The sequence below is a fragment of the Bos taurus genome, chromosome 12, assembly GCF_002263795.3.
Source record: "Bos taurus isolate L1 Dominette 01449 registration number 42190680 breed Hereford chromosome 12, ARS-UCD2.0, whole genome shotgun sequence".
NCBI classification, from domain to species: domain Eukaryota; kingdom Metazoa; phylum Chordata; class Mammalia; order Artiodactyla; family Bovidae; genus Bos; species Bos taurus.
In genome coordinates this window covers 75,032,455-75,054,882 of record NC_037339.1, presented here as the reverse complement: position 1 = coordinate 75,054,882, position 22,428 = coordinate 75,032,455, and the positions used below count along the sequence as shown (strand labels likewise).

Sequence of the window (22,428 nt, the reverse complement as noted above, 5' to 3'; positions counted from 1 at the left end):
TTGCCTCTTACTTAAGCTGTAAACTATAAACCATCTTCTATTTGGATGGCCAGGCCTTATTTTAAGAATTCAACATGTTTAATAATACAAAAAGGATATTCTTTTTTCACGTCTTCTCTATGTCTGTCATTCTGGTTAAGAGAGTGGTCAGCACTTTTTGCTTCCTTCTCTTTCACCTTTTTAAAATCAAAGTGGCAGAAACTGCTAACGTTTCCTGAGAAGTCTCTTTCAGAATCACCATTCCCTCCGATTTCCACTATACCAGCCAAACAGACAGCTTAAAAGACAGTGAAACTTACCTCTTGAAGTTTAAGGACCATGATGGAATGCAGATGCTTCACCAAGCTGTCTAAGTATGGAATAAGCAGTGACTTGGGACAGTCCTCTGTGAAGTTGATGAGAGCGGCGGCAGCGTGGGCCTGGACACGCTGATTGCCCTGGTCTTCCATGGTCTGCAGCAGTGCTGCAATCACCTGTGAGACGAAATCACACAGGCTTTTCAATCACCACCCCTCTTCCTGGAGTTTTTCAGTGTCTGCAGACTCAGTACTTACCTTCTCATGGAACTTCTTCTGGAAACCAGGTGCAAAGTCAGTAGCCATCTGTCCCACAGCATTACAGGCCGCATACCTCACCCTGGGATGCTGGAAGAGGAGCTCGTGTGTTAGTAAAGGGAACAGGGTCCCCTGCGAAACCCTGGCAATATATTAAGGAATCAAATGTTTACTGGTACTTACAGGATCCTGAAGAAAAAGCAGAACAAAATTTACTATCTCGTTGAGAATCCCCTCCATCTGCTGGTGGCATCCTTCCCCAATGGCGGACAAGGCCATGAGCCCCGCGTGCCGGTACTTCCAGTCAGCTGTGGAACAGTTACATGGCGGGGAAGAGCAATTAGACACCACTGATGGGGCCTTCCAGTCGTCAGGAGTATGACAGTAACAAAGTATGGTTATACATGGCTATTAAGTAGGCAAATAGAAAAACTCTGTTTCTGGATTACTTTACTGTCACAGTGGTTACGTCACACAAGCATTTCACTCCCAAAGTTGAAAAGACAGCGTGGCAGCAAAGGGCTTGTCGGTATTTATACCAACTGCCTAAAATAGGACACGTCCCCACAGACTGACTATGGGCAGTGAAGATACGGATCTTCTGTGTCACATACTGCTGTTCACTGAACAGAGACTTAATGATCTCCAGTCATATTTCTCTAAAAAGAAAAAACGCCAAGGAGAAAAGATGCTGTTTTCGAAAAATTTTTATTTAATAATATGGTAAATGAGCATGGAACCTTATCTGTATTCTAACATTAACAATGGCTATCTGCTTTTTCGTTAAGGGAATATTAACTAAACCAATGTTTATTTTACTGGACTTCATATCCTATTCTATATAATTTCCCTGACTCTCATTTCTAAATATTTGTTTTTACTATATTATCATTCACTTTAAGGTTGCTTTAAATTCCTTGTGGAACAAAAGAAGATACACCTAAATATAAAAACCTGAACAATGGTTCTCAAAGTGGGGTTCAAGAACCCTGCGATTTCCTAAGACTCATTCATGGGGTTCACAAGGTCAAAATCATTCTCCTAATAACATTATTCTTTCACTTTCATTTTGAGAGTACAGAGTATTCTCAGGATTACAGCATATGTGGAATATCAAGAAAATCAACCCAGAAGCACACATAAGAATTCAGTTTTACCTAAGATATTTACAAAAATGCCCAAAATAAAAAAAAGACATTCTCACTATTTTCCTGTTTGTCTTGGAAAAGAGAGTCGTTTTTCATGAAATATGTCATTTCTGTTAACATGTAACAGGTTTAACAAACACACTCTGGGTCATGGTTGTAGAAAACAAACCAATGGTTACCAGGGGGAGGGGGAAGGATAAACTGGGAGATGGGGGATATACACACTACTATACATAAAACAGTTGTAAGGATCTACTCTATAGCACAGGGAACTTTACTCTACTCTACTCTATAATGACCTATATAGGAAAACAATCTTAAAGTGGAGAGATATATATGTATATATAGAGACAAATAGGTATGTATAACTGATTCATTTTGCTGTACACTTGGAACTAACACAACATTGTAAATTAACTATATTCAATGAAAAAAAAAAAAAAGCTCTCATCATATTATAAAGGGAAGCAAATGTTCATATAAAAAACCCAAAAATCAACAGCACTCTGAGATCCTCACTGTAAAGGGGTCCTGAGATTATAGTTTGAGAACTGCTGGTGTAAGAGCTAACTAAGTTATAAAAGAAAATCCTAAATGAGAGATCAGACTTAATTCTTTCCTTTGGGGAGCCCAAAACTCATGTAAAGATGTATGTTGTAACTAACTTTACTGAAAAAACTGCTAAATTATTTGCTAAACATTAAAACTTTATTATTTATGATAACATTATTATATCAGTTCATTTTAGTCACTCAGTCGTGCCCAACTCTTTGCGACCTCTTGAACCGCAGCACTCCAGGCCTCCCTGTCCATCAGCAACTCCCGCAGTCCACCCAAACCCATGTCCATGGGTGATGCCATCCAACCAGTTCATCCTCTGTCGTCCCCTTCTCCTGCCCTCAATCTTTCCCAGCATCAGGGTCTTTTCAAATGAGTCAGCCCTTCGCATCAGGTGGCCAAAGTACTGGAGTTTCAGCTTCAACATCAGTCCCTCCAATGAACACCCAGGACTGATCTCTTTTAAGATGGACTGGTTGGATCTCCTTGCTGTCCAAGGGACTCTCAAGAGTCTTCTCCAACACCATAGTTCAAAAGCATCAATTCTTTGGTGCTCAGCCTTCTTTATAGTCCAACTCTCACATTCATACACGACCACTGGAAAAGCCATAACCTTGACTAAACGGACCTTTGTTGACAAAGTAATGTCTCTGCTTTTCAATATGCTATCTAGGTTGGTCATAACTTTCCTTCCAAGGAGCAAGTATCTTTTAATTTCATGGCTGCAATCACCATCTGCAGTGATTTTGGAGCCAAAAAAATAAAGTCAGCCACTGTGTCCACTGTTTCCCCATCTGTTTCCCATGAAGTGATGGGACCAGATGCCATGATCTTGGTTTTCTGAATGTTGAGCTTTAAGCCAACTTTTTCACTCTCATCAAGAGGCTCTTTAGTTCTTCGTCACTTTCTGCCATAAGGGTGGTGTCATCTGCATATCTGAGATTATTGATATTTCTCCTGGCAATCTTGATTCCAGTTTGTGCTTCTTCCAGCCCAGCATTTCTCATGATGTACTCTGCATGTAAGTTAAATAAGCAGGGTGACAATATACAGCCTTGACGTACTCCTTTTCCTATTTGGAACCAGTCTGTTGTTCCATGTCCAGTTCTAACTGTTGCTTCCTGACCTGCATACAGATTTCTCAAGAGGCAAGTTAGGTGGTCTGATATTCCCAACTCTTTCAGAATTTTCCAGTTTATTGTGATCCACACAGTCAAAGGCTTTGGCATAGTCAATAAAGCAGAAATAGATACACACTTTAAATGTATTTCAGTTATCATTATACTATTAAGCCAGAATTTCTCAACTGAGGAATAAGAATCTTAAGAAACCAATATCGGATACAGATTAATCTAGACTTTTACTGTGGTGGTCATTTTGCAATGTATACAAATACTGAATCATTATGCTATACATCTGAAACCGATATATTGTTATGACAATAACTCAAACAAAAATAAATAGTAAAGAAAAATACTTTAATGCAACAAATATTGAAATAGATAAATGTCTGTATTTGGTTTGGACATTTAAAAGTTATGTCTCATATATTCTCAATGGGCAGAGTTCCTGGAAGTATATTCAGCAAATGTGATGGGATGGTACTGGGATGTGAAAATGGTCTTCCTGCTTTGAATTTTAAGATTAAAAAAAAATTGCTGTTTATCAATGCTAGAAAAAATACAAGGGCTTCCCTGGTGGCTCAGTGGCTCCGTCTGCCAAAGGGGAGACATGGGTTCGATCCCTGATCCGGGAAGATACCACACGTTGCAAAGCAACTAAGCCTGTGCCACAACTATTTAGCTTGTGCCCTGGAGCCTGGGAGCCACAACTATTGAGCCCAAGCATCCTAGAGTCCGTGCTCCACAACTAGAGAGCAGACCCACTCTCTGAAAGCAGACAAAGGCCCACACGGCAGTGAAGACCCAGCACAGCCAAAAAGAAAATAAACCAAAAAAAATAAAATAAAATAAATTACAGTGGGGTAGATGTTAAGTTGATGCTTTTGAACTGTGCTGTTGGAAAAGACTCTTGAGAGTCCCTTGGACTGCAAGGAGATCCAACCAGTCCATCCTAAAGGAACTCAGTCCTGGGTGTTCATTGGAAGGACTGATGTTGAAGCTGAAACTCCAATACTTTGGCCACCTGATGCGAAGAGCTGACTCATTGGAGAAGACCCTGATGTTGGGAAAGATTGAGGGCTGGAGGAGAAGGGGACAACAGAGGATGAGATGGTTGGATGGCATTACCAACTCAATGGACATGACTTTGGGTGAATTCCCGGAGTTGGTGATGGACAGGGAGGCCTGGCATGCTGCAGTTCATGGGGTTGCAAAGAGCTGGAAACGACTGAGACACTGAACTGAACTGACTGAGATGTTAAGTGACTAGAGAAAAAGTATTGTTTGTCATTTTTAACACTCTTTTCACGTGCAGTGAAGTGTTAGTTGCTCAGTCATGCCCGACTCTTGGTGACCCCATGGACTGCAGCCCACCAGTCTCCTCTGTCCATGGGATTTTCCAGGCAAGAATACTGGAGTGGGTTGCCATTTCCTTCTCACATGTAGTATTAACACTAAATACACTTTTGGACCCTAATTCCACTGGAAGAGCCTATTTTTTTCCACGAACAAGGAAATCAAAGGTCCAGACTTGCTCCAAGCCACACATTTAACAACAGCAAATCCGTACCCAAAGTTCACTGCCTTACTGTGAACACATGCGAGTTCACTGTAATACATGCAAAGCCTTCTGCAGCCAGCTAATATTGTAGCAGAAACTTACAATCAAATTCTTTAACTGCAAATGAGCAGGTCCACAATATATTTGAAGACTGGCACTAAGCAGTGTGAAACACTGACAACTGGGTGACTTTGTGCAAACTTTCACATCTCTGGCCTTTACGTTCTTCATCTTAAAAATGGAAAAGCTAGACTCTCTCTACTAGCTCTTATAGGTTGACCAGCCTGTGATGCTGTCTCTGTTTGGGGAAAAATCCTTCAAAATTTAGGGGTAATAAAAGGGGAACCTATTGTTCAAGACCCAGATGTAAAATCACCATCATCCTAAAGAAACAATGGTTTTGGACAATGCCCTTTTAGAATACATAAGAGCTTTATAGCATAAGGAGGACCTACATAATAAAAAACATAAGGGCTGGTATGAAGCTGTTATTAAGACCCAGAATCAAAGGCTGGACCCTCAAGTCCGTCTCCTGCAATGTACGCTACAAACATACACGCTAATACAGGTAAGCCAGGACTTCTGTAAGAATGTATGCAGTGGCATTATTTATTATGAACAAAACTGTTCGGTTTAATGGGGAACTGTGCAGCGCTGTGTCGCTGTTTAGCGAATGGGAGGTTATCATGAGGTGACAGGATGCGCTGTGGCGCAGAAGCTCCCGGAAGCATGGGGTCTGGGTGCTTTACTCACGTTAAACACAGCTGCCTTTGTGCGTAATGAGGACAGAGACTCAAGTCTCAGAGAACCGTTAACAGTGAACACCTCTGAATCCCAGTTAAGGGCCTTTCAGTTTATACATTTCAGATTTGAACTTTTTAAAATATGTCAAGCACAATCACTTTGTAATATAAAACACAAAAATGACAATTTTTCTTATTGAAAAAAATTACATGGTTCAAGGCTAGTGACCAAGTATTTGTTAAATTATAAAAACAAATACTGACATGGCTTCCCCTCTGATTTGTACAAGGCATTTTATTTTTTTTAAATAAAAGATATTAGATGAAGGAAAATTAAACCAAATACACTAATATTTCATAAACACTGCAAATACTGGTACGTTAAATTTGAACTTAGGTATTTCTGACTAGGGAGTAAAACAATTTTTCCTAGAATTAAAAACTTTTTCCTATATACTGAAGCTAATAATTCTGAGGAGGGAGAATAGAGCAATAGGGGCAGTATCGAGGAAAAAACATTCTTTACCGTTAAGACTGAGTGCTTCTAAAGATGACTAAGTAGTATTTTATCAATATGAGAAGTAGGTTAAACAGAGAATATAAAAAGGCAAAGACTGACTTTCAGACACAGTCTAAGTCAAGCTCCACTATTCCAGCATTTCAAAGAGGTAATAGCTTACGGTTCTGAAGCATCTGCATAATGTGTTCTTTGATCATTGGCAGGACGAGCTTTCCACCGAGTCCACAAGCCATCCGGTCTAGAGCACTCTCACCAGCAACCGCATTGCTACACAGAGAACAATATAATTGACATACGGAAACACGTAAAAACAGGACACTGCACGGACGTGTTTTTAAACCGACACTGAAGAAGAATAGCTCAAGTAGTATTTTCTAATATATGTACTGAAGTTTTGGGTTAAAACCCCTAGAATTTAAAAAGTGGCGGGGGTGTGGATAAAATTTTTATCATGCCTCATCAATAGTTTAAAAGTCTTATGTCTGAATATGATCTTTCACGACTTCCCTCTGTCCCCACTCACTGGTTAAAACTTAGCTTCTGACACTCTGAAGACTCAGAGGGATCAGCAGTGTTTAGGAGCGCCTCTGAATCACATTTCCTGGAAATATAGTCTTCAAACTTATCAGAACACAGAAAACAGAAAAGGGTGCTGAGCCTGTATGTGATTTTCTCTAAACTGGGAGCTTATTCATCTTTTAAAGGGGTGCAATCTGCCCTATAAAATATTATGTGTAAGTGAAACTCAATTACAGTTTTTTCACTGAAAATCGAAGGAATTTGGGCATTAATGCCTTTGCACATTTATTGTTTTAGAACCTCAAGATTAGCAGTTGCCACGTACATGACCTCTAACTGCTCTGTGAAGGTAAGACCAGAAAGACAACACTATGACCTTGAAAACAGGCTCTTAAGACTTAGCCTGACCTTGAAAATGTATTTATGTCCTACTTACTCAGAGATAAAATCTTATTTATCTAGTTCAGAAAAAAATAGCTTCTTAACATCACATACACCTTAGTGCCTTTTACAGGGCAAATTAAAAGCCAGGTAGCAACACATCACAGTAACTGAACCAGGACAAGGAAACTCGACCAGAGCCCCGTCTCCTCTTCAGCCCTATTTAGGTGTTTCCAGTCAAGGATTATTTTCATATACTTCTATAGGGTATTCAGGCCAAAAGTCAGTTATTTTTAATGACAGGATCAAGCTTCAAAAATATACCATATATTTTCGAAGTCGAACGTCTTTAATTATATCTGTAAAAGTAGCTTACACTGACTACCAATCTTTCAGGGAAATAGTTTCAGTTCTTTTTAAGAAAAGGAGGTTAGGCAGTCTGATGTCCTGGGAAGAGTAAGAGAACTGGTTTTAAGTCCAGTCTACTAACTGGCCATAAACCCTGGACAAGTCACTCAATCTTTCCTCTCCATTTCTGCACTTAAAATAGGACACTAAACCCTCAGGCCCACTGAAAGGTCAATTAAAACGGTAGCTCTGAGGCGCTATGTTTCATACATGTTTAAGGGGCCATTTTCACTATTTCACAGTGAATATACATTTTGGGGACTTCTCCATAGGAATCTGTATTCATGGGTGCCTACTGAGTCAAAACAAGTGAAATAGTAAGTTCAGTGTTACTGTCATCCAGTGTATTAAATCTCACCATCATTGCCCCTTTTCTATTCTACATTTAACTTGCATTATATGAGGAAAACACAAGGAATCTGCTGAAACAACTATTATAACTTAAGGTCTACACATACACAAAGGTATTTACCACAATAGAGCTCCTTCATATATATTTCTGAAAGTACTCTTAAAAAATTCTTGACATGACGAACAGTTTAGAGTAAGACAGGGTAGAAAAGATAGCTACCTTCACTAGAAATAAATATCTACAAAATTTGATATAGGAAAACACACAATGGAGAAAGCCAAAATGTCCCACGTTTCAAATTTAAAAGCTTAACCTCAGGTTTGTAGACCACCACGTGGGGCAGAGACAGACCCTGTAACCCTAAGCTCTCACCGCCAGCTGGCCTCGCTCTGTCCCACCAGGGAAGCTCCGTACAGAGTTCGGGGTATGTGATTACCTATCAAAGTCATCATCTTCCAGTTCATCCGCATTTGCCCAGTCCTCATCCTCTTCAAGGTCAACCATCATGGCTAACATCTGCGGAACTAAAGAAAAGAACTACTTCATACCCAAAGACCATGACGCTATGATTTTGTCAATGTCACCCACAAGAATTGTAAGAGGTAAAACACAAAGGACATACTAAAACAAAAAACTTATTTGCCTGTGCTCCCCACATGTGGCTTGTTCTCTTTTCACCTTTCTCATCTCCCTGGCTTTACGTTTTGTTCTTTTTTAAGAAGTAAACATATTAAGGCGAAAAATCAAAATTTCCAAGTCCTGTTACGTTTTCTTCCTCCCTCATCAGAAGTAAGACCGTAATAAAATCAGTGTTTCTCATTATCAAACTTTTTTTCTTTTTTACACTTGAACTACAGTTTTCTCTGTGTATAACATATAGCAGTATTCAAAGGTTTTATTTTCTATATAATAAATGGTACATATACCCTTCGGCAACTTGCTTTTTTCTCAAGACACATGGATTTCACTTGAATTACTTCACAGCATTCCATTACATAAACACATCAACCTTTCGGTGGACATGGCAAAATGTGCTTTGATGAGATACACCTATCTCCTTGACAAGAGCACGTTCAGGGCATTGGGAAAAGGAAGAGAACATATATTAAACCCGGTCTGTACAACCAGGCTATACAACCCTGGACAAATCAATCTTTCCTCTCTGTTTCTGTGCTTGAAACTGTTACAAGTATCTTTATTACTAGAACCCACTCAAATGCTCTCCATAGTGGCACCATAAACTTAATTCCTATGGGAAGCTCAAAAGGAGGCCGATCTTATGTCACAGGTGTGACGTCTCCTGTGAGTCCTCTCTGCCCCACACCCTTCATCAACCACCACCTGACAATGTCAAACTCTGACAACTGGTGTTCCACAATTACACTCGTGTTTATTGAGACTGAGCAGTGTTCAACAGCTATAACTTTTGTGAATTTCCTGTTTCCAACCACTGTTTTCCGCACAGCAAAACTCTGTTGATGTGTGCACTCAACTACTTTCTTCCAGTCTGGCTTATCTTTTGATCTCATTTATGGTGTATTTGGTTGGTCAAACAACTGTTTTAGTACAAATTTAGCAATGTTTTGCACTTATGATTTTGACTCTGTCTTTAAAAAAAATACCACTTTCTACTATTAAGCTTTATATGTAAAATGTATCTGTATTATTTCATGTCTAATCAACTGAAAATTGAGGTTCGAATATGTTTTTCCCATAGAAACAACCAGTCGTGCAAACTATCTTTGATGAATTATCAAAGTTCAATTTGTTTCCACGTGAGCAGATCTGCTGCTGGGCCACCTTGTCCCATCTGATTCATCTGTCTATAGCTGCACCATCAACAAACTAAATCTTCACAGCTGATAGGCAAGACCTGCACTTCAGTCATCAAAATTGTCTTGGCTACTCCAGGCCCTACATTAGACTCTATCTTATCATGACCAATTCTATTATAATTCTGGGCTGAAATTATACTGAACTTTTAGGTTAATTTAAAGGGTACTGACATTGGGTTCTCTTATTAGTCTTTCAATGTGTTACCCAATTTTCCCCAGAGGTCTTACACATCTTTTGGTTTACTTCCAAGTATGACAAACCACGCTTGCTACGCTGAGGTTTCAGGGTGCTGGAGCATAGCCATCATGTCGGGCCTATGCAGTTAAGAATGTACTGGTGCATTTTCACAGATTCACCTGAGTTTGAAAGGACGTTCAGTCTTCCAATAAATCTGTGGCCTGGCACAACTCTCAGCAAACCTATCCGACAATTTTTCCACCTTAAAACAAACTATTTAGACTTTTGACTTACTTGTCTGTGCAACAATATTGGTATGTTTTCTTAACATAGCAGCTGCAGTCTCAGAGAGGGTCACGATTACTTCCAGGGCAAGCTGGCGCTGCATGTTATTGAGGCCAGTGTCTCCACACAACTACAAAGAAAATATATTTGTACACATTTAGTTGATTCATTGAAAACAAGAAACAGAACATTCACTGCACTATTTAATTTACCTTTAGACTCAGCTGTAAAGTGGCTTCCAAATGAGGACGTAAATACTTTGGAACCGTGTCTGCAATCTCAACAAGGGATTTTAGGACTGAATCATCATTCTGGTAGCAGGAGTCGTTTACAGCCTAGAAAAGATGAAATAGATTAAAAAAAAAAAAAAGTCTGTGTTCAACAGCCACTTTATGATGCCTCATTAGCCAGAGTATCAAGAGGAAAGGACAACAGAGAAACGCTCGTGTGCTCTTTTTCACTAAATAACTTTGCAATCAACCTTATGCAGATGTTCTACCTACAACTACATACATATTTTACTCTAGTCTAATGTTAACTACAAACGTATAATATAAAGATTTAAACCTAAGTCAAAATTAAAACCAGTCAATCTCCAATAACCACAACGACAAAACTTAAGACCGGCAAGGAAGTGTTTTCACAACCAGAAGGAATCTCCTTTTCTCTGTCCTTCCAAAATTCATACAGATAGTAAATACTAGATCCCATGATATATTTAAAGTGTCCAATTATACTGTATTTCTCTTTAATGACAAGTTCAGTCACTGTGGAATTTTAATGTAGCATTCTGTATCTACCTTTGCTTATATCACAGCCATAACTCCTAGAAGTTCTGGCTAACATTTTAACTTACTCTAAATTGAGACAAGAAAAATACAAAATTAAATAGTAAGTCAAGATGTGTCAGTAATATAAAACATTTGTTTCATCAGCTAATGTTTTGTCATTGACCAAACTATCTTTTCAGCTTAGTATCATGGGAAAAAAGTTTCTACTAAGTCCTGGCAGCAATTCTATCACATATGAACTTTTTAGTTTCAGATTCCCTGCTGCTGCTAAGTCACTTCAGTCGTGTCCGACTCTGTGCGACCCCATAGACGGCAGCCCACCAGGCTCCGCTGTCCCTGGGATTCTCCAGGCAAGAACACTGGAGTGGGTTGCCATTTCCTTCTCCAATGCATGAAAGTGAAAAGTGAAAGTGAAGTCACTCAGTCGTGTCTGACTCTTAGCGACCCCATGGACTGCAGCCTACCAGGCTCCGCCATCCCTGGGATTCTCCAGGCAAGAATACTGGAGTGGGTTGCCATTTCAGTTTCCCTAAACCCTCTCTAATCTGGCCCTCAATAGGGCACTATCTCTCTCAGGGGTGTTTCTTTGTTTGTCACAAGATTGAGGACATGGAAAGGCTGGGGTACTAGATGTCCCACACCCGTGACACTAACGCTTATGAGGAATTCATTTGACCGTATTATGCATCTTTACATGATTATGTCAAACATATACATTAAAAAACTCATTTATAATGGTCTCAACCTAGACCCTAACTCACAAATTCTTTTTTGCCTGTTTTAATGTACTATGATATATTTCTTCCCTAAAATGCAGATACTGTACAAATAAAGAAGGAACCCGTATTTTGTTTCATCTGGAACCGTACCTTTTCTGGAAATCACCAGTTCAAAACACCAAGAGTAACACAAATCATGGTGTTCAAATTGCCAATAATATCTATCAGTCCACATTTTTAGCTATTGCATTCGTATAGACCGTGTAGAAATCACCTAGTCTCCTATGTCTGTGTTGGGTCAGGCCCTAGCATTTATATGTGGAAAAGCATATCATTTTACTAGACATTACTTTCTCTTTTTCCTTTGTATCCACTTACAACCATACATTGATATTTTAAAAACTTATATGCGTACATAAGCTGTATGCACACAAATTCATTTCATTTTAAGAGGGAATATGGAAAATTATAAAATACTTGTTATAAAAGGAGGTTTGAAGTCTGACAAGGTTGAGACCAATTACTCTAACTTCCCCAAGTTCATTTTACTTTCTCATTGGGGCAGATGTCCTTAAAATAATAATTTATCCTTGGCTTCCAGTAATGTTTAACTGTAAAATTACTTTGTGATATAAACTGTCACAAGCCCTGTATTTAACAGTAAAGACTATGGTCCAATCTGGGTTTCAACTATGCACAACTCCACCATGCACCACTCAACACTGTGACCTTGGGCAAGTTTCTTATCCCCTCCTTAGCTTTTCCTTCTGTAAAATGAGCATTTCATAGGTTATTTGGTTGTTCTAATAGAAATAACCTACTGTGATTATATACTCAATAGTCAGCATATGTTGCTTATTATCATTTGCCTTAAAGAAAAAATTTGAAACGAAGAGACCCAAGGTATATCAAAGGCAAAAAATATTAAGAAACGTGCATGTTTTGTTCACTGCTGTATCCTTAGTTGGCACACAGCAGGCAATAAATATTTAATGAATAAATGAATGCAATACAGAACTCTGATGAGAATTTAAGCAACAGAAAACTAGTTAAGGATATAATTATCACCTATTTTCTTACCTGTAAGAAACCGGGTAACAAGTCTGCAAAATGCTTGAACAGAGCAACATTATGCTCGTTGGCAAGTATAAACGCAGCGGTAGCTCTAGCAGATAATGTTCGGATCTGAAATGAAGACAGGACAAATGCCAAACATGAGACATTTTTGAAAGACGTGCAAATTCAAGTTTCCTTCCACAAGATGAAATTGTCTTTATCAGTAACACTAGTATTTATATTTTCAAGTATAAGAGCCAAGACAATCTCCAAACACACAGATTCTTTCACAAGTTAGATGCTGTATTAAATTATGTGTTAATATTAATGGAATGGAAATTACTCACCGATGGATGTTCCTGATCTTGCATGCACTGAACTAACATCCGTTTGATGACGTCTAAATAGTGTTGCTGCTGATTCCCAAAAATTCCTGGGAAGTTCCTGAAAATACGATAGAAAACATCCTCTGAAAACTATGTTATATCTTAGTAAGTTGTCAGCTAGAACATCTAATTCTATGTTTATTTACATGACTCAATAGTTTACATTAATCCCTAAGGCTGAACATCACCTACCCGACCTCCAAGCAATTCTTCTCTGGGCTTGGGTGAACAGAAACAATGCAGCAGAGGAGATCAGACTGGGAGAAGAGGGGAGTCAGGAGCACACCTGCCCAGGTCTCTGCTTTACCCTTACTGCCCTGTCTCAGCAGGAAGCTGATCCGGAGTACAGGACGGGACAAGAGCAAGCACCGGGGTTCAGGGGTAACTATACTAACCATGCTCACAAGCTGCTTCCAGCCCTGGTATCCAGGCAGTCCACATTCTGCTCTATTTTAAATCTGGTAAATAATTACACTGAATACCTTTACTTAATTCTCCAGTTTGGACCTTTGATAGAAACAAGATACATTTGACAACTAAAGTAGAAAATGGTGTCATATCTACCCTTCTTTAGAGGTTCAAGGTAGATCTCATTAAAAAAAAAAAAGAGAGATCTTGCTAAGTTACAAATTCAATTATATATTATTATTTTAAATGCAGAACTGTACACTAGGCCACACTTTTTAAATGCAGACAATCATTTAATTCTAAACTTAGATCATTTGCTTATAAATGAGATAATTAAAATACATTTTTATAAAGCTTGGTCACAGACCAAGACAGTGGGGGTTCACAATTTTCTTTCAGATGCTAATATTAGAATGGCTTTCTAAAAGTTACAGTTGGTACTGTTAATCTCTTGAAGAACAAACTGTCCCAGAAATTTTTTCAGAATCATAAAGGACAAAGGAAAGGAATAAAAACTGCAGAGACTCCTCATATAACAAAAAGATTCATAATATCAAATGAAAAGCTTTGTTCTTTCCAATTTTGCTTCCAACAGAAGTACAAAGGTTATCTAGAGGCATTCTTTAAGGCTAAAACGTTAAACTAGAGTAAAACAATCAATTAAAATGCACTTCGGGCACTTATAACATTAAATTTTCCAAGCTTATCAGCCCAATGTATATACCAGAAAATATGAAGGGCAGCTTCCCGCAGTCCCATGTTTTGAGAGCTGACGGAGTCAAAAAGGAACTTCAAACCTTCAGGCCACTGGTTGTTGCCATCCTCATCTAAAAGTAAAGAAATCCAGGCATAAGGTGTGTAAATTAAACTTCAAAATATTGACGGTGAATTCATTTCAGAAGCCTCATTCAAAATATGTGGCTATAGAAAGTGTCACTTGCTCTGTTTTTACAAAAATTTTAATGAAACCAAGTCCTTCTATCATAAAATGGCATTATAATCTAGTAAAAAACAATTGTGTAAATCTGGGTTACAGAAGCACAGGTATTAGTGGTGGTTATTTCTCAGGAGGGGGATTTGGAGAAAAGAAAGCACACTTTGACTATGTGACTAGTTGAATCCTTCACACATATTATTGCTATTAAAGAGGCTAAAAAGTAGGCAAAGTAAGTATCTGATAACAAGTCTTGAAACCAAAATACTTATTGCTTACAAACTGCAGAATGGGAATCCCAGAGCACTGTTCACGCTTTGCAGTTTTAAGTGCTACAGGATGTTATCAATGTGTTGACATTTTAAACAGATTTCAAAACACAGATTTTTGTGATACCTTGCGATAAAAATGAACCACAAAAATCTACTGAACCAGTTAAGACCTGTTGGTTTTACTGTCACAAAGAACTTAGGAGTTACAGAGAATATAGACATGTTATGCATTTTTTCTTTTTTAAAAATCGCCCCCATATTTGCTGAACTTCTCTGAAAGGAGAAGTGGGATAACAGAAAAATTTATGGAGAGAGCACTTTTTCCATTATTAAGTGATTTTGAGTTAGGAGTGATGTAACCTATAAAAATTTCATCTGCAAGAAATTTGAAAATAGAACTTCCCAAGTTACTTAAAAATTCAAGTTTCTGTGGGTTTAGAACTTACTTAAAAACTTAACACATTTCCTATTAATTTTCAAGAACTGGCTGTATCAGTAAGTTGAACATACGCATTACTAGTGGCGGCGGTTTAGCTGCTTAGGCGTCTGACTCCTTTGTGACCCTATGTACTGCAGCCTGCCAGGCTGCTATGCCCACGGAATTTCCCAAGTAAGAATACTGGACTGGGTTACCATTTCCTTCTCTAGGGGATCTTTCTGATCTGACCCAGGGATCAAATCTGCATCTCCTGCATTGCAGGCGGATTCTTTACCACTGAGCCACCAGGAAAGGAGATTTAAAAAGTCATGTCATAATTCACTAAGCACAACTAAAAATATTTTCCAAGTTAGCCTTATCTTAGTGAATTATTCTTTTCAACCTTTAAAAAATACCACCTAAGTGAACAGAGTTTATGATGATTCTGTCAAAAAAAAAAAAAAGTAACAGCATATCCAATTATACTACTACTGTTTTAAGTGTGACCAAAAAAAGATCTGGCTGCTGATAAAATGCATTTTCAAATGTTTTAACTTAATTTCTAAAAATATTTTGTGGTACTGAATAACAAACTATAGTAGTATAGTAAGCACACGTGCTTAATTTATAAACACAAATATAACAGCACAAAATCTCCTAGAGTCCATGATTTCTACTTCTATTGCCAGGTTTGTAAGTTAGACTATACTTTCAAAACTACAGATTATGGGGAAGATAAAACTGACAATTGTAAAGTAAACTAGAAAATTATTTCTCTACAGAGAAATGGTTTTGAAGATTAAGAGGTAAGAATTATATCTGCATTTCACAACATCTGTAATGTTTGGTTTTAAACGCAAAATCCACAATCACTTTCATTTTGAACAGAATAAATGATACTCAAGTACTTGTGATTCATCCTCTAAGATTCCACTGAAACAAAAAAAGAAATATGTACTCACTTTCTTCCGTAACATAATGATAACTGTATTTGCATACACACCTATTAAATTCCTGGCCAGTTCAGCAGCAATATCACAAATTTTTTTCCTCATGCTAGACTGTGTTTCCATTTGAATAATCATCAGTAGCTCACTCTTGATGGCAGTCTGAACATCAGTGGGAAGAGTTGGATAGACTTCATCAAATGCAGAGGACAAAAGACGTCTTAGGAGAACGGCAGCCATTTGTCTAGCCTATAAATAGATAACATTGTTAATGACCTGGTGTCTTACTGGAGAAAAAATTTCCAACAAACTACATTCACTCTGCCATTGATATATTTCACTATTCTATTTTTACAGTTCATTTCAAAAGCATTTTGTTTAAAAAAAGGTAAAATACATAAAAAATATAAAAATCTTTCTAATCACATTAGTCTTTTGTACAGAAAATGCCATACAAAGGCTATTTGTTTATAGCTGAGGAAAAGCCCTGAGCGTATTACACCTTGAATCCTGGTAATGATGAACCTGTCTTTAATTTGTATTTTTAATATTCTCTTTGGAGAAAAGCAAATCTTATGTAAGTCAAAAACCCTGTAATAAGTCTTTTCTTATGTCTCTATCTGGCTCTCATTCCAGTATATAAAGTACCTTTCCTATTTAATCTTATGCTCCCAGCCTGGCCTATCTTACTATATTATTACCCTTTCATTAGCCTCTTACATAAAATGCTATCAAATCCATTTGTCTTTATATTTCATTCATGCAAATATTACAAGTTCCGCACACCTAAAAAGTACTAACTAATCTCAGCAAGTGTATTACTAACCCATTTTCGTATCTGTAAAATGTATTTAAATTCGGCATTTCCTACATAATAGTCCTTCAGATTATTAAAAGAAAGCTGAAACAAATGCCATTTTAAAATTTTATCAAGTCAATAAACCACTGAAAATATTAAACTGAATTTTTCATGTTCTTTTTTTCTGGACTGCAAGTACTCATGGATCACTGTAACTATTTTGATATTGTGACAACAAAAAGCCATAAAAATAAAAATTTCCACTTTTTCCATTATCTGAATCTTACTTGGAATCATTTCTGGCAGAGAGAAAAATTTAATTTATGCTCTACAAAGGATTCAGAGAGGTTGCTACGCAGTGCTTAGTTGCTAAGTCATGTCCAACTCTTTGCAACCCCATGGACTGTAGCCCCCCAGGCTTCTCTGTCCATGGGGATTGTCCAGGCAAGAATACTGGAGTGGGTAGCCATTCCCTTCGCCAGGGGATATTCCCAACCCAGGGATTGAACCCGCATCTCCTGCACTGCAGGCAGATTCTTTACCATCCGAGCTACCAGGGAAGCCCCTCAAGACAGGTTAAACAATGGTTAAAATTAGTGCAATTCTTCTCACACATACACTGACTTATGGAGGTTCTGAGGCTAGTTCATAAATCAAAGTAAGATCTAAAGAGGGTTCAAAATAGGATTTTAAAGATAAAATTCAATAATTTTCACATTATTCTTGGCTTGAAAACGTTTCATAGCTAACCTGCATCGATCTTCAAGAATTAAAACAGCCAACTATTTTAGGGATTTAAGTTACTTCTATGTTTGTTCCTCACATTTGACATTTCCTCACATTTGACATTTTAAATTAAAGAAAAATAGTATGTTACAAAGGTGAAGAAGTGTCTTTTATCACCTGTTTTAAAAAACTGAGGCACATTTATAGTGTTTCCTAAGTGGTACTGGAAAGCACTAAATTGCCAGCTTAAACTGACCTACTAGAAGGCAGGTGTAACACTATAAGAAGATGAGTGTGACTTCATTTCCATCATGTGTTAATAGAAGCATTTTACATCTAATGTGACTGCTAGCAATAAAGTATCACTTTACAAAATTCTAATGCAATGTTTTTTACTTGGAGTAAGTTTTCTAGACTTGGGTATTTTGATGCCTTTTCCATGAGGGAGGCTATTCAATGAACATTCATTATACACAAGGATATTACTTTTGAGAAGACAAAGTTGGCTGTTAAACGAATAGAAGAGCAGTAACAAACTATACATTTGAATTTAGTACAGAAGCTAGGTAATTTGCTAAAAATCATCATTTTTAAAGGATTCTAACAAAGTGTGTCCTTGTTCTTACGCATCTGTAGCACAAATTCTTCACCATCCAGAGATAGCTTAAGCATAAAGTATTTTTTCATTTGGCAACACATTAGAACACTGAACTCAATTTCCTCCTTTAGAATGAACTGTTCCTAGGAAGAAAAATTTTTATAACTATTAAAAAAATCACTTAAATTTAATACTTTGTATGTAATTATTTAAGAACCATTAATTCGAAAACATTCGAGATACACCATCTTACATGGAAAAAAAGAAATTCTCACTCTTAAAACAGAGTATTTTAAAAAATTATCATTCCAAGTAGCTTTTCACAACGAATTAAGTTCAGAGTTCTGGTAACGTCTACACAGTAAACAACAGTTCGCATTACTCACTCTGACCACCATCTGATACCCAACTTGTTTGTAAAAAAAAAAAGGCATATTTCTCAGGTATTAAAGAAGTACCTCCTCAGCAGCTGCTGTGTTTCTGATGGCTTGTAAAAGGAATGTGATCTTCGACTGGCCTGGGATATTCTCATAGGTTTCCTACATGAAAAACATTAAAGATTAGAATATCATGTTAGAAAACTTCACAAGTACACCAGTGACAGGAAATGACAAGAAGAGCAGGGAAGATTCATGCATGATGAGTCTACCAATCTAGGTCTGGTGGAAGTTTTCTCCTGTGACAGAACATACTTTGGACAGGCCAGGATAAAGGGAAAATATCAAATAAGTGACTTAATTAAGATCCTTTCCACCCTTCTTAAATAGATTTTTCTGATGTACAGGATCTTAGGGCTCCTCTGATTAATAAAACTCAAGGCCTGGGAGGGGGGTTCAGATAGGGGACACATGTACAGCCATGGCTGATTCATGTCAATGTATGGCAAAAACCACTACAATACTGTAAAGTAACTAGCCTCCAATTAAAATAAATAAATTAATTAAAAGGAAAAAACAAAACAAAAACTCAAGGCCTAAGAGAACCAAAACCTTGATCAATGTGACTTGGGCTATCATGCTGCCAGTTAAGTGCTCACTCAATATCCTTCTCCATCATGGAAAACTGCTTATTTTGTCAACATTGTTTTGATTAGATGATGTAGAACTGGTTCAAATTACCACTTATAACCACCAGAGAAACAACCTCAGATGAAGCAAGTCAGAGAAAGGGCAAGTATTCAAATTCTCTATGCTACATTTTCTTTCAAGCAAGGATTATACTGAAATCATTTTATATACATACATAAAAGGTCAGGAGAAAGTTGGCCAGAAAACTTAGTATCATTTCTTTGATATCACTTTAATAGATCTAGAAATCTAGGTTTTGTAACTCAGGACACTTCTTCCCTTTTCAATTAATCACATAAATAATGAGAGCGAACTGTTAAAACAGTTAAAAAACAAAACAAAACCTGACACCAATTAAAAGGCAGATTGTTAAGAGTGGATCAAAATATAAGACCTAAGTATATGATGCCTACGAAAGTAAACTGAAGAGAGGTATAGATTCACATGGACCTCCCAGGTGGCTCAGTGGTGAAGAATCCACCTGCTAACGTGGGAGATGTGGGTTCAATCCCTGGGTTGGAAAGATCCCCTAGAGAAGGAAATGGCAACCCACTCCAGTATTCTTGCCTGGGAAATCCCCATGGACAGAGAAGCCTGGCGGGCTGCAATTCACCGGGCTGCATAGCGTTGGACATGACTTAGAGACTGAACAACAAATAGATTCATGTGCATGCAAATAATGTGGGAAAGAAATCATTCTTTTAAGTACACTTGGAATTGTTTTCCCCAAGAAGTCTCTTAGTAAACATTCTATTCTCATCTATCCACTTTAAGGGTATAACATGTAGATAACACATTAATATCTCAGCAGGCTAAATTCAAAGAGCTGGCCTGCACTTTAACAGCTACTGTGCCCTATAATTTACCTATTTTCTTTCTAGTCAGAAGTGATGAAGACAGGGAAAGGAAAACTGGACTTCTTTGAATCCACATCTCCCATTTGTCTAGTGCTCTGTGGTACCCTGGGATATTGACAGATAAGGAAATAAAGGCTCAGAAGTTAAACAACTGGCTCAATATCACAGCCAATAAATAGTGCAAAGAACTCTGGTCTTCCGAGGCTAACCATACCCCGAACCTCCCCAACACTGAATGCTCTCTCTGGGTTTCACCTCTGGAGCCTGACTGTCCTAAACAACCAGTGCTATTTAGTTTTCAAACTTCTTAATATCTGAATTTGGGGAAGAACACATTTTTGAGGAAAAGACAATACAAAATCTTCTGATGACCTCAAGTTCCTCTCTAGTACATAAACGTATAGGAACATAACACTGCTGAAAACTGTGACCAAAAGCATTCACAGCTGAGGAGAGAAGAGGGTCTGAATTTATCCAGAAATGAGGTAATTCATGTAAAGGTATTTTCATTTAAACAAACTCTCTAACAGTACAATAAAAATGTCTTTTTGTTCCTTGTACTAGCTTAGCCCCTGTTGCCCTGTAGATGCTATAAACATTTAAGTTTTCAGTGGTCCAAATCAAGTTCTGGGGAAAAAATATTCTTCACTAAGATACCACGCTCAGAAAACTTATTAAACTCTATTCCAAACAAATTAAAAGTCAACTAGATGAGAGTTTAGTGTGACCCCTGACTCCTGCAAGAGGGGTCTCCCCATTTGATATGTTTCAGTGTGGCAATCCAGATCTAGTATTATTACATTTATACCACAACATTGTCAGGATAGTTTGGCAGCCAAGAACACAGCCCTCAAGTCAAAAGAATAACTTTTTCTTAGCCTAAGTAGACGGAGTTCCACAAAGACAGAAACGGTATCACTTTTTGGTTGTATTCTCAGCACCGAGCAGGTTAGAGAACAGCAAATACAATTTTTCTAAGAATATTCCTAGCACTAGTCCAGGCAGGTTCAATGAAATGTGAGCAGTGTCACTGTAATCATAGTGCAATTCCATTTGATACCATCAAAAACAATCACACAATGTAAAGCAGACCTCATCTAATCCTCCCAAAGGAGAAATGCTAATATGCACTCATCTTACTCATTCCATACATATTTATGGCAAGCCTACGTTGTATATGGGCTTCCCTGGTGGACTCAGATGGTAAAGAATCTACCTACAATGTGGGAGACCTGGGTTCAATACCTGGGTCAGGAAGATCCCCTGGAGAAGGAAATGGCAACCCACTCCAGTATTCTTGCCTGGGAAATCCCATGAACAGATGAGACTGGTGGGCTACAGTCCATGGGGTCCTAAAGAGTCAGACACAACTGAGCAACTAACACTTTCACTTACTTTGTATGTGGAAATGTAAAGACAGGACAAACAACTTTTATCTAACGAACACTCTGGTTCAGGTAAAATTTTTAAAACGTTGCCCTCCTTCAAATCTCATCAATCAAGTGTCGTACTAGAATCAATGAAGAATATAAGTCACTGGAAACAACTGAGAATATAAAATCCATGCATATATGATTAGTGAAATACTCAAGCTTATGTCATAGAAGAATGTCCACTCATGAATGCCATGGACATTCAACTTATTCTGTTAATTACTGAATTTTGGGACTTAGAGGCATTTAAATCATTTCTTCAAATACCAGAAACATTTTTTTGTAAAGCTAAAGAGAAAAATCCTTTAAGATTTAATAGAAATAAAGCCTACCAAATGCTTTGTACAATGTAAAAAGCTTTATCTTTTTAAAAGTTCTGAAACCATTCAATGATTTCAACAATATATAACAATAAGTTTTTAAATGTACTTGACTTCATATCTGGAGTCAAAACAAGTCACCTTAGTCAACAGTTTGGTATTTATGTGTCAACTAAGTATTTTTATTTTGACTGAGTAAATTACACAAATACTGAGCCCTTGCCAATTCTTTAGTTAAGAAAAAATTCTGTTATTTGTTGTGGTGTGTGTGTGCGCTCAGTCGCTTCGCTCTTTGCGACCCCATGGATTATAGCTTGCCAGGCTCCTCTGTCCATGGAATTTTTCAGGCTACAATACTGGAGTGGGTTGCCATTTCTTAATCCAGGGGATCTTCCCCACCCAGGGATCAAACTGGTGTCTCCCGTGTCTCCTGCACTGCAGGTGGATTCTCTACCTGCTGAACCACCAGGGAAGCCCAATGGCTTCCAGGTTACAACAAACTGTAATATTCAATTTTATTTAGTTTGATTAGTT

At 37.8% G+C, this 22,428-nt stretch overlaps 1 protein-coding gene across 2 annotated transcripts in view; it reads right to left on the bottom strand.

The window, feature by feature from the left end:
* The window catches only part of IPO5 (importin 5), a 60,374-nt gene that overhangs the window by 15,921 nt on the left and 22,025 nt on the right, over positions 1-22,428 (bottom strand). For both annotated transcript variants that reach the window (NM_001372122.1, XM_059892008.1), the window contains 12 exons: positions 18,676-18,756; positions 16,151-16,343; positions 14,248-14,350; positions 13,077-13,173; positions 12,754-12,858; positions 10,376-10,498; positions 10,173-10,293; positions 8,302-8,389; positions 6,366-6,472; positions 738-862; positions 555-644; positions 300-473 (listed from right to left, as the gene is read on the bottom strand). In NM_001372122.1, coding sequence (NP_001359051.1) covers positions 300-473; positions 555-644; positions 738-862; positions 6,366-6,472; positions 8,302-8,389; positions 10,173-10,293; positions 10,376-10,498; positions 12,754-12,858; positions 13,077-13,173; positions 14,248-14,350; positions 16,151-16,343; positions 18,676-18,756 — 1,407 coding nt within the window. The remainder of the gene's footprint in view (positions 1-299; positions 474-554; positions 645-737; positions 863-6,365; positions 6,473-8,301; positions 8,390-10,172; positions 10,294-10,375; positions 10,499-12,753; positions 12,859-13,076; positions 13,174-14,247; positions 14,351-16,150; positions 16,344-18,675; positions 18,757-22,428) is intronic.